The 13,602-nt window shown below is 43.8% G+C and overlaps 1 protein-coding gene across 1 annotated transcript in view; it reads right to left on the bottom strand.

Moving 5' to 3' along the window:
* ARHGEF18 (Rho/Rac guanine nucleotide exchange factor 18) overlaps positions 1 to 13,602 on the bottom strand; it is a 109,798-nt gene that overhangs the window by 59,803 nt on the left and 36,393 nt on the right. Inside the window, exon 10 of the mRNA XM_081936951.1 lies at positions 12,914 to 13,070. Within this exon, the coding sequence (XP_081793077.1) occupies positions 12,914 to 13,070 (157 nt within the window). The remainder of the gene's footprint in view (positions 1 to 12,913; positions 13,071 to 13,602) is intronic.

The raw sequence follows: 13,602 nt of genomic DNA, 5'->3' as shown, positions 1-13,602 counted from the left end.
CTAGATCTACTAAAAGGAGTAATCCTACTGTGATGATACGGCCTGTCCCTTTGGGCTATGCCCCTAGAGATGGCCGCGGAAATAAGCCTTTTGAGGTTCTCAGGGAGGTGTTCCAGATCCTCATCATCGCCCTCTGAATCATAGTCTGGTGCCACATGGGCCCTGCTACGTTTTCTGCCCCTACCCGGGCCTGCAGAGGTACCCTCCAGTGGGTCCTCCCTATCTGCCCCTCTAGTCCCCCGGGAAGGAGAAGGAGAGCGAGGGTCCCCCCGCCCCTGACTCCTATCAGATCTGCATGAGGAGGCAGATGAAGATGAAGGGCTAAAACCCCTGGCCACAGGAGGAGAAGGGCAGGAAGCCAAAGGACGTGGGGATCTGGATCTAGGCCCAGGATCCCGGGCCTGCCTTTTCTCAGCCCTTTCAATGACTTTTTCAATGGCCCTGGATCGCCTGAGCTCATCTCTCTGCAGAGCCCTTGAAGGCCTTTCCTCTGCGCAAGGCCTAGGAGCTCGAGGCCTAGCTGGGGGGGTGGGATCCGCCCTATCTTCGCCAGCCTGAGACGGCGCGGCCTGCTGGGACTCTGATCTCTCCGCCATCGCCCCACTCACGTGCTCCAGGTGGTGAAAAGTCCGAAAAGCAGAGAAAATAAGCAGCTACAGCCCTTTAGCTGGTGAGAATCGCCTGCTCCGGGCTTCTGGCGACGCTGCCACTCGCACCAACACGTTCCTCCAGCCTCTACGTGCTGCAGGCCCAGCCACGTGCGTCAAAATGGCCGCCGGCTTCTTTGGGCGGTCCTCCGACAAAGCGCGCCCAAAAATGGCCGCCGACCTTGCCTGTCGCTTCCTGAGCCTCTGGGCGACCGCTCGCAAGCGCGCCGCCCCGATCCTAGCCAGCACTCACTGAGGCAGCCGAAAAAACCCCCATAGGCAAGAAAAACGCCCCCGCGCCTCTGCCGCAAGCTGCAACCGGCCCCGGGATTAAGGCGACTTGAAAAGAAGCCGATCTGCCGCTTTCGCACCGAAAAACCCCGGCGCGCTGCGACTCAAGGCAATTTAAACATTTCGCTGCAGACTAGGAAGCAATAGAGGTAATAGGATCGCCCAGCACGCCCGAGACTCCAGGCATCAGTCCGGGCGATCCCCTTGGGAGAGGGAAGGCATGGAACGCCCCCCCCCTGTCTCTCAGCCTTCCGAGGGCAGTAAACAACAGCCCTGCAAGGCAGACCAACTATAAAAAATCTTTAAATTTAGAATGTTCAATTTTTACTAAATCCAATACTAAAATAGCTATAAAAACTCTCTAACTAGGAACCAAACCTGAGTCTTGGACCTTGACTGAGAGGAAACTGGGAACCAACGGGAGAAGCCGAAGGTTAAGAAGCTTTCTCTCAGTCAAATGGACCAATCAGGCTGCGATAACCCTGCTGTGACCCCTCCCTCTACTCTACTGGAAAATCAAAGCTGCATATTTTTTTTCATCACAAGCAGAAGCACAGAATCTAGAAGCGATTTCCAAAGCAACGTGCCAGTGAACTGAACCTGCAGCACTAACCAGTTCCTCAAACTTCTTATCCTTTATGCACAAGCTGGACACATACACTAACACAAAATCACTGGTTAGAAATGTTACAACACTGCAGCATATCACAACCTCTTTTAAATGAAGGTTTAAAATAATGATATATTCAACTTCTGGTGGTGTTAAAAGGTGGGGGGGACTTATAACCTGTCCTCGCACTTACAACTATTGCAGCATTCCTACAGTCACAAGATCAAAATTTGGATGCTGGCAAAGCGGCATGTACCGTATTTTTTGGAGTATAAGACACACCTTTCCCCCCCCCCAAAAGAGGGTGAAAATCTGGGTGCGTCTTATACACTGAATACAGCATTTGTGGCCTCCTGAAACCCCACCCCCTTCACCAAAATGGCAGTGCAGAGCCCATAGAGCCCATTCAGAGAGCTCCTAGGGGATGGGGAAGGCAGAAATGAGTGAAAAATGGGTCTTTTTTTGCTCACCCCAAGAGCACTTTGCAAGCCTCTCAAACTCTCTGCCTGCCCGGTTTTTCACAAAAAACGAGGCAGAGTGCAAAAACTTTTTTTAAAAAATTTACCTCTTCAAAATCTTGGTGCCTCTTATACTCTGAGAAATATGGTATTTCCTATGGCTGCAGTGTCTGGGGTCATGTGATCACCACTTGCAATCTTTCCAGTTAGCTTCTGACAAGCAAAGTCAATGACAGAAGCCAGATTCACTTAATAACTTTGCGATTCACATAACAACCATGGCAAAAGAGTTCATAAATTGGGGGAGGGGGGATGTCACTCATTTAAACGCAGCCTTGCTTAGCAATGGAAATTCTGATCTAAATTGTGGCCATTAATTGTGTTAAGGACTCCCTGTAGGGCATTATTTTTTCCTTTTTTTTCTAATCCTTGTAAGCTGCCCAGTATTATTGACAAATGGGCAGCCCTAGATGTTTAGATGGTAAATAAATGATAAATAGAACCATGTCTCAAAGTTCAACTTGGCTATTAGGTGCAGGTCCCTTTTTCTCAGTCGCCATATACTCACCTCATCTCTAAACACAAATTAAGCAAAAAGCCTAAATAGTCCTATCGGGCGGACTGAGTTTTTAAAACTGACCTGCCTGAGGCAAAGGGGGCGTGGTCAAGGAAAAAACTCAGTCAGTCCTAGGGCAGTTAGGCTGTGTTAACCCATGCTTGGACTCTCCAAGCAGCGCACAGGAGAATATTTCGTTCAGAGAAGACAATGCAAGAGAAAAATTCTTTAAGCAGCTTTGAGCCGTGGTGGCGGCGTGGTTAGAGTGCATTACTGCAGGCTAGTTCTGCTGCCTGCCGGCTGCCTGCAATTTGGCAATTCAAATCTCACCAGGCTCAAGGTTGACTCAGACTTCCATCCTTCCGAGGTGGGTAAAATGAGGACCCAGATTGTTGGGGGCAATAGGCTGACTCTGTAAAACCGCTTAGAGAGGGCTGTAAAAGCACTGTGAAGTGGAATATAAGACTAAGTGCTATTGCTATTTCAGTTTGAGAAACATCAAGCACCAGAGACATCCAACAGAAAGACTTTTAGGCATCTCTTTCCTATTTCACCTGCCTGGCATGCAGTTAATTCTGGTTATTTGAGTGGGAGGACGGTGAGGTGAGACACAGCTCCTTCTAATCTGACTGCTTTCATGTTTGCATAGCCTTTCTTTCTCAACCTGTTTAAAGAGCAGCCTCAGGCTCTTTACACAAGCATGGTTTTCTTGAGAGAGATTTTCTACATAGGCTTTCCCTGGTATCTATCTCATTTCTGTTGTATAAACACTGGGAGGGCATGTTTATAAAGTGAGATTACCAGGCATGAAAACTTCTCTGCCTGAAAGGCATGCTGGGGAAAAAAACAGGGTGTGCCAGGGCAAATGTCTCCATTTCCAGGTGAACCAAAAGTTAAAGCTCAAAACTGGTTTAGTTGTGGCACAGCTTCCTATGCAAAGTTTGTGGCTGAATGAGGGAGTCAGAGGCAACTGGATTTCAATGTTCTGAGCCCAGTATGTAACAATTCATCTAATCCTACAGGATGCCTGACAGCAGAAGGGGAAAACTTTATTCACACCCTCCCCCAATATATTTATATCGGAGAGCTCCAGACAGATTACATTAGGATCCCTTTTCACACCTCAGCAAATCTATGACATTCTGAAAGAATGATCCAAGTCACCTAAAGTGACAACAGCTGAAGTTGGTTGTGAACCCACACTTCTCCAAATCTTAAGCCAATATTTTGATCACCACAACACATTGGCTTGGAAAATCAGTTTGCTGCTGGGCACCACTCCATAGCCTACGTTAACAAATAAGGCCCAGGGACAATTTTCAAAATATCTCCCTCACACCAACTCAATATTCCTGTTTTAACACCTTATTATTGCCTACACAGGAAAAGCTTCCCAGGATATCTTAGAAAAGTCATTTTTAAGCTGCCCCTTAAGACTCACCTTGCAAATAAAACCACAAAAAATTAGGTAAAGGTTCCCCTTTCACATATGTGCTAGCCATTCTTGACTCTAGGAGGCGGTGCTCAGCTCTGTTTCAAAGCCAAAGAGCCAGCACTATCTCTGTGGTCATGTGGCCAGCATGACTAAACGCCGAAGGCACATGGAACTCTGTTACCTTCCCACCAAAGGTGGTTCCTATTTTTCTACTTGCATTTTTACATGCTTTCAAACTGCTAGGTTGGCAGAAGCTGGGACAAGTAACAGGAGCTCACTCCCTTATGCGGCGCTAGGGATTCGAACTGCCAAACTGCAGACCTTTCTGATCGACAAGCTCAGCGTCTTAGGGGCAGCCACCACATCCCTCCACAACAAATTGCTAAATTAGTTCCCGTCACCCCACTCTCTCTCCTCTCTCTCTAATTGATTCTTGCACAAGGCAACTAACCAAATGATTAATTACATGGTAATGCAGGTAATCATTTCACTATTTTTCTCTTTGAGGAAACCTTTCAGCAATTTGACTTTTGTACTTAAAACACCTTAGCTAGGTTAGGAACTTATTTAATAAAGATGCAATACCATAGTTTAGTTTCAGCAGCTGACAAGTAATGGAAGCTCACAGCCATCAACGGTAATCCTGATTCAAATAATGCCTTCCATTAAACTCAACTAAAGGAAGGAGAAATTAGAGACAGCTATAATCAAGAGATAGCATGCAATACTCTGTAACACAGGTCAGGATCCAAACATAGCAGGCAATTGCCACTATAATTTAAGCCTTGTGCAAGAAGATCATAGTTTAAAGAACTTAGCATGAGATTCTCTCCATCTCTGGAAGAAGAACACTGTCCACAAGAAAATGTAAGAGATGCAATGTGACATAAAAGCTACAGACAACTATTTAAGATGCATAAACTCTCACTTTGTTCACTCCTGAAGCCAGGGGTGAAATCCACCAGGTTCTGGAGAACCGGTAGCAGAAATTTTGAGTAGTTCGGAGAATCGGCAAATGCCACCTCTGGCTGGCCCCCGAGTGGGGAGGGAATGGAGATTTTGCAGTATCCTTCCCCTGCCACGTCCACCAAGCCACGCCCACAGAACTGGTAGTAAAAAAATTTGAATTCCACCACTGCCTAAAGCCCATTTCATCAACATTTAGAACTTATATATAGAAAAAGGAACATCATTCACAAAATAGGACCATTTTATGAAAAACCAATTTTTTTCCACAACCTATACCGTACTAAGGTGTGGCTGCCCAGAACTGAAAACAGCTTGATTTTTCGCCCAAAATGTTAATTGTACCCCAAGAATTGAGGAAAACAAAAAGCAGGATCCTAAGCAAGGGAAGAGAGAAATGTTTGTTGTAAAATGTTGTTGAGATAAACTCCATGTTTTCCTAAATCTTGTGAAAATATCATGCCTGTCTGAATGATGCACCATTCTTTTCCCCCAACAGATCAGGAGAAGCCTTCACTCATACACACAGACATGTTCTCTAGCAGAGACGTGTGGTCAGGGGAGGCAGGGGAGGCAGAGCCTCACCTCTCATCATGAAATAATATATAATATATAATAATAATATATATTTCCTCCCATCCCTTTTACACGGCTCCCGCTAAGCTCCGGTAAGGAGAAGAGCCTTTGGGGAGTGAAGAGGAAGAGGAGGGGGGAGGAGGAGGTGCGCGCGCGGGGCGGTGCCAGCTGGGCAACCGGCGGAGGCAGGAGGGTTCTCGGAAGCACCAATAACCTTCCTGCCTCTGCTGTACTTTGTGCACTCCTCGCGACTGCAATAGAAGTCCAGAAGTGGCAGGGACTGTTGGACTGGAAGTCCAAACCCCATTAGCCACAAAAGCCGCTTCTGGATGTATATTGCAGTCGCAAGGAGTGCACGAAGTCCAGCAGAGGCAGGAAGGTTCTTGTCATTCCCCAGTCGCTTTCGTGGCTTCGTCATCAAGACGAAGTCCGGGAGCACCGACAACATTTCTGCCTCCGCTGGACTTCGTCTTGATAATGTCGCCGCAGCTCCCGGGCGCGGACGGACAGAGGTAGCCAGAGTGGCACCAAGGCAGTCCGGCGGGCGAGCGACCAAGGATCAGGCTGCCTGATCCTCCATCATTCGCTCGCTCGCTCTTTCCTCCACCCGGACCGCCTCGGCGTCGCTCTGGCTACCTCCATCCGGCCGCGCCCAGCAGCTGCAGCGACGTCATCAAGACGAAGTGGCTTGGAGGCGAAGTGCTTTTCAGTGCTTTTCTGTGCGTCTGGCGTTTAGGTAGATAGCTGGATGTCCTAAACGCCAGACGCTCAGAAAAGCACTGAAAAGCAGCTGCTGTTGGGGACTGCGGAGCGCGAGCCGGCGGAGCACGCTCAGGAAGGCGGGGAATGGGATCACGTGTGCTGGAGGCTGAGGCAGCCCCACCTTTCTGATGACATCACCAGCCTCACCAGTCATAAACCTCACCGCACGTCACTGTTCTCTAGTATTAGTAAAAGGTAGGTCATATACTCTAAACACTGCCCTGTAACCAGATGCTATTTAGCAGAATAATAACTCAGATATACTGAGCTGTTATTGTACTCAGTGCAACTACAGCACAATAGAATTCCAATGGCCATAATTAAATTCCTTTATTAGTGCCAAAATCTGCAGAAAACCTTCAGGAATCTAGCATTCAGGTTGCAGAAGTCTTTTTTTTTAATTATTCCATTCTATTTCCTTTCTTACTCTCATAAACATTTACTATGTATCTATGCTGGGGAATCGTAAACTATCATTGTTTATGACCTCACATTTCTCTCTCTCTTGTTCCTTACAGGCTGGTTTCCTGCAGCTTTCGGACTATACCTCATCTGGATATAATGCAAGTTCCAAAGATCTATCCCCATAACAGAAAGATCAATCAATCATACCTATTCATTAAATCAACCAGACAAGCCAATCACCCCAAAGGGGAAGGTGTTCTTACCTGAGAACTGCTGCTATGAGAGCCATTGTACCTGTACATCTGCTGTACCAAAGTCCAAGAACTCCCACAGCAATTTTAGCAATCCAAATATTCCTGTCTAATATTGGCCTTGAGGGGGGGGGTTGCTTTTGTTTTTTGGAAGCAGAAATAGGGATTCCTTTCTATAATTTGAGAAGCCAGCTCACTGAAGATCTGGCTTAGTCTTTTCTCAGAAGACCTGATTGGAGTTTGAATCTTTGCACCATTGCTGCAGAATATAAGAGGGTAGATTAGAGGGGAGGGTATGACTTCCCTACTGTGAGAGAAGTGGGTTGAAGAATAAAAGGGAAAACATGGCAGCAAAATTTATTTACTTGTAATGTAATATATTTCTTAACTTTTATCCCACTCTAATTAAACATGGATTAAAATAACATGGTTTTTCCCACAATAATTGTAGCAGCTGGGTCTTCATATAGAGGTGGTCCTTGACTTTTGGCCACAATTGAGCCCCAAAGTTTGGTTGGTAAGTGAGAGTGAGCTCTGTCTCATTTTACGACCTTTCTTGCTGCAGTTGTTAAGTGAACCATTGCAGTTGTTATGTTAGTAACACAGTTGTTAAGTAAATCTGAATCCACCATTGACTTTGCTTGCCAGAAGGTCACAAAAGGATCACATGAGCCCAGGACAGTGCAACCGTCATAAATACATGCCAGTTGCCAAGCCTCTGCATTCTGATCATGTGATCATGGGGACACTGCAAATCGTAAGTATGAAAAATGGTCATAAGTCAGTTTTTTCAGTGCCATTACAACTTCAAACAGTCACCAAATGAACTGTTGTAAGTCAAGGACTACTGTGCTGCCATAAACTCTTCCCCTTCCTCCTCCCATCCTGCCATTTTCCCACCAACTAAGGGAATTGTATCTTTAAGAACTTGATGTACATCTATTAATCTCAAGAATTCCAAAAGATATACATGCAGGCCATCTTGTTCTTATGGCAGAGTCTCAGGAAGCAGCTGTTAAACTTGCTGTATATGTTTAAATTCCAAGAGCTTCTACTGAATGAGTAGGGAAAGGGAGAGGCTAGTCAAACAAAGAGTATCTTTTTTCATGTCTGCCAGTGGAACTCAAACTTAGAACTTGCAAAAGGGAAGCCTTTCCCTCTCTTGTCCCAAAGCTGCTTTTCCAAAAGACAACTGGACTTTCTTGGTATTTTCCCTTGGAAACATTTAGCTTCTCATTCAAGAAGCTTCTTTAGTTCAGCTTCTTGGATGAGAAGCAAGATGCTTTGAAGGGGGGAAAAATCAAAGTCCAGTTGTCTTTTGGAAAAACAACTTTGGGACAATTATGACTTGGATGATTGAGAATCTCCATAGACATCTTTCCCTCCATTAATAGAACCCAAGAGAACTACCAGCAAGCTATCTGCTCAAGGGATTATAAGAGTTTGGAGTGTTCTACATAGTTTTCCAAATATTAAGGTTTCCATAAGGAAATCAGAAAGCCTGTTTTCAAAGATCTCAAATGATTGGCAAATATCTTGAGGTATTCAAGTGTCACTGAATGTTCTCACTGCAAAAAAGCATGAACCCAATTGCCACTGGCTTTGTATACACATACAGTACAGCTGCAGACGAAAGGTCTTTGGCAACACAACTATAAATGAATCTTTCACCTGCTTTGTTATTCAAAGAATAGAATAGAATAGTATAGAATGGAATTGGAAGGAACTTTGGAGGTCTACTAGTCCCAACCCTACACTACTTCAGATTAATGGTTATCCAACATCTTCTTAAAAACTGTTCTGACTAAAAGGTGTTTGTGCACCTTTTAAAGATTTTCTCAGGGGCTTGTTTTCACCTCCTCCCAGGCTGAGAATTTATGCAATCTGTTCAGCTTTGTTTTCCTACTGTAACAGCTACCCATCCACTAACACCCATCATTCCATTTAACTGCAGGATAGAATTGCTGGGCCAATCTAACAATAGCAGCACAACCTTTCCTTTTCAGTTTATTGTTATTGTGACAATTTTAATACTGCCCTTCTGCCAAAATCCTCATGACATTATACGAGCAATCAAAATTGAATATTTATAAAATTTGTAGTAAAACATTTAGAAAGCCACTAAAGTGAAGAAGCCATTAAAAATGGTAGTCAACAATATCTTGAAAGGGGGACTATTGAATGTCAGAAATAGCTACCAGAAACAACACTGCCATCAACACTGACAAGGCAAGCACCTATAACGCAAACCCCATTCCTTTCGTGCACTGAAGATGTTACCTAGCTGAAAGAGCACCACAATTCAACATGTATATATATTTATTCTGTTCTATTGGTACAGTTCCCTTTTTCTAAGGTCCCACATCTATAGTGATTTCTGTTCCATTCTATTCAGTCATCTTTAGAATGAAGGAATGTTTCAATAGACCTTAAAAATAGCTCATGCTATGATCTTTTCATTAACAGTAATAATAAGGGGGGAAATACTCTGCTGGTGCTTTAGAATTTTCTTGTAAAAGGCTCATACAATAACCAGTAATTTACGTCTATTTTAAAACACTACTTACTGTCCAATCCCATTTGTTGTTTAACTGGAGGTGCAAGATGATTGAATGTGACAATTCTCTTAAATATAGTACATAAATCTTCCCTATGCTGAATCAGACTGTTGAGTCATTCCAACTGTATTGACTCTCTGGGAAGTTACAGAGCTATCCTATTTAGTTGAGCCTTGGTGGTGCAGTAGTTAGAGTGCAGGCTGGTTACTTCAGCTGACTGCTAGCTGCAGTTCAAATCTCAAGGTTGACTCAGCCTTCCGAGGTGGCTAAAATGAGGAGCCAGATTGTTGAGGGCAACATGCTGACTCTGTAAACTGCTTAGGGAGGGCTGTAAAAGCACTATGAAGCTGTATATAAGTCTAAGTCCTATTGCTATTTCACAAGTCAGATGACTTTAATAGCCTTAAATCGTTAGGACTGGATCTTCTCAGAGTGACACTCAGATAACAAAGAAAATTTCATTTTTTAAATAAAGATCTTTTAAGGTATGCTGCTGTCATATCTTGAATACAATCTAGATCTAGACAGCCATGGTTGCCTGTAGGGAATATACAAATGCACCTTATATCAAATCATACTGCTCTCCATTGGGCCAATTTCTCTCTAATGCTGCAACAGAAAAGAGATTCTCCTGAACCATTTATTAATTTTAATGTCAGAGATTCTTTAAAATGGAAATGTTAATTTACTTGCAGAAACGATAGCCTGCTGATTACTTTAGTCTATTTTTCGTGGCTCAAGACGTTGTTTTTCAAAAAGAGGTCCAGCAACGATTACTTGGGCAATTGCACCAAGTCTTCCGAATGACAACCTGTTTTATATTTCTCTAGTCAACCACATCATACGTGCTTATAATTATACACACACCACACACATATAAATAATAAGTCAAAAGGGAGATCCACGAAAGGCTAATACCCTGAGCGTTGAAAGAAAAGCAGAAACCATGTGTGTGTGTGTATACACACACACACTCCCAGGTATAAAGAAGTGCCAGGTTCCCAAGGTCTCCGCCAGAGCCTCCCTCCCTCCATCTAGCCAAACAGTTGAGTGGGGGTCAAGGGTGGCTCATACTGACCTCTGACGTCATCAAACGTCGTCTCGCCTCCTCTCTGGACCAGCCTACCCTGTCAGACTGTTGTCCTTCGGCGGCAGATGGGAAAGCCCTTCTCCTATTTCCCCCAAGAGGCCCGGGTCGGCCTCGCCTCCTCACTGAGGCATTTCCTCTTTGGCCCCGCCCCCCGGAGAATCAGCCAGGCATATCGCGAGACCCGCTAAAGGCCCGCGGGATTCCAATTCTCCACTCAACTCAGTCGTGTGCCCCGGCCTCAACCCAGGCCTTCGAAGGGAGAGTGAGGGCGGGAAGATTGTTGCTGGGGTGAAACAAGAAGAGCAGCCTTACGGGACATCTCGGGTGGCGTGAGAACGCCAAATCCCGCGATGTACAAGGTAGAAAGTTACCTGCTGGCTCCGCCCACTGCCTAAAACATCTCGCGGGATCTCAAACGAGGCTTTTTAAACTCCCCGCCTTCTGGCTCAACTCCCAGCCCCGCCCCTTCGGGCGAACTGCAAAATCAAAGTCTCTGAGGTCGTCCTCTCGCGGAACTGCGAAGTCTCGCGAGATAGCGGTTCCCTACCCGTCTCGTCTTAAAGCTGGTTGCCTTGGTAACCGCGTCTGCCTAGTCTTGTGGGTTTTTTCCCCACCCTTGTGGCTAAGATGATAATTCTGTATCAGTGAAATTTATCATTAAAAGCTAAGCATTTGTTTTAAGGATTTTAAGTATCCACCAGTCATTCGTTTTTTAAAGTCGGGCACCTTTAGAAGAAAAAAGCTATTTTCCGGGGGGCGGGGGGAGGTTTGGTAGCCAAGGCAATGAAACAAATGTACATATGATTTAATGTCTTCTTTCAGATCTTTTTTTAGCTCTCCAGTTTCCATCACATGAGATTTTCGGGGAGCAAAGCATGACATACAACTTGCCCAAGAGGATAGGGAAAGAGCTTAATGGCTTTGTGGGAGTCTGATGAGAATCTTGGCTGGAAAGAAGGAAATTTAAACTAATATGAAGAATAGTACTATAAAAAGCAAAACAACTAATGTATAAAAGTATAAATGTAAAATTGCGGTTTTGGGGCTGTGTTACCATTATTTACTTACTTTACCTAACTGAAGACAGTGTGTATGTGTAATAATAAAGAACACAATTTCCAGCAAAATTTGATAATCTTTAAAATGACTTAGCTGTTTATGTAATTGAGGCAATTATATTATTGCTACTGCAGTACGCTATTCTAATTCACTAAGAGACTACTGCCTTGTTGTTACCATATTAATCATTTATTATTTTTATTCATCATAGTTAATGATATTGCAGTCTGACTTTCACGCAGAAAGTGTTTCTCAACATCGGATTTGCATGCACTTTTACATTAATTATTATCTTTTAACTTTCTTGCCTACATTATTTGTAGCCTAAACAGAAAACAAAGCAAAATTAAAAGGAAATATTATGGTATATTATTGTAGCTGACTAGAAAATTATTTAAAATAAATTCAAAAAGTTTTGCTAGTTGTTACGCTTTGCCTGCAGTAGAATTGTATTTAAAGAATCTGTGATCATTTGTATCAGATAATCAACCATTCAGGAAATGTTCAATGGTATCCCACAGTTAGGACTGAAGCATAGTTTAGAGATAGAAAAGGCATTTAGCATAGTATGCCAAAATTTATGCCAAAATTTAGCTAAAAGTTAATGAATATAGTATAAGTTTTTCTGCAGATGAACAAAGCATATGCATGCACATAACCAAAAACTTTGTACTAAATACTAAAAATGCTTTCCGTACAGAGCAATGTCAGAAGAGAAAGTGGCCACCTTACGTACAGATAGTCCTCAACTTATAACAGTTCATTTAGTGACTGTTCAAAGTTACAATGATACCGAAAAAAATGACTTATCACAGTTTTTCACAGTTACTTTGAACATCCCCATGATCATGTGTTCAAAATTCAGATGCTTGGCAACTGGTTCATATTTATGACTGTTGCTGTGTCCCAGAGTCCTATGATCCCCTTTTGCAACCTTCTGACAAGCAAAGTCAATGGGGAAGCAGATTCACTTAACAACCAGGTTACTAACATATCAACTGCAGTGATTCATTTAACAGTTGTGGCAAGCAAGGTCGTAAAATGGGGCAAAACTCACTTAACAAATGCCTCACTTAACAGAAATTGTAGTCATATGTCGAGGACTACCTGTACAGAGATGGGATGACATCTGAGATAGTGCAGTGGAGGAGGAAGAGAGGAGAACTCAGAAACTCTCTTAGTAGACAATGTAAAACCAAGCTAGCCAGGAGATAGACAGACTCTCACACTGCAGGAGGGAGCTACTCACTCAGGCATTGTAGCCCTGTTTTGTTCAGCAGGATTTTGCCACAGAGAGAGCAACAGGTGCCATTAGAGAAGGCGCCTAGTGCTAGCTCATGCCCACGCAGTGCCTGTGTTCGTTCCTTTGCTTCCACAGCCTCCTTCTCCCGATCTTTATTCTTACCCTAAGGGAACAGAAAATGCCCTAATGTCAAGATTTTGTACAACTAAATGTTATCAAAAGTCCATTCACAATATATTCCTTTCCAATTCAGTTCTTGGAACACTATTTTAAGAATATTTGTATTTTTCTCTTTGATCTCTCTAGGGCCACGGCCAAGAGATTTTTCTACACTTTTTATTTGATTGTTCTAATGCAAATATGGGGATGGAATCTGAGACATTCTGTAAAGAAATTAGGGGCTCCACCACTGAGCAGAGGCATTCATGGATGAGGAGTGTCAAGCTCCCCCTCCCCTCCCCCCAAAGATGGTTGGGACTGCATGATTGAAACCTCACCACTTTTTCAACATGCATTGCATATTCAAATAATAAATGGTCATGGCTACAATCTTATAAGATGTTGGATAGCCATTTCCAGAAGGCATGTTGATCTTTTGGGAGGGCAGCAGAATCAGAATTCATACACTACTGGAAGCAGAGGCTTTCGCTAAAAAACATGCAGCTCTTCTAGGTGAAGTGGGGGATGTTACACAA

This window comes from Natrix helvetica, assembly GCF_964273705.1.
Source record: "Natrix helvetica genome assembly, chromosome: 1".
Taxonomy (NCBI): Eukaryota; Metazoa; Chordata; class Lepidosauria; order Squamata; family Natricidae; genus Natrix; species Natrix helvetica.
Note: the sequence above shows the minus strand (reverse complement) of the source record. Positions and strands in the feature narration are given on the sequence as shown.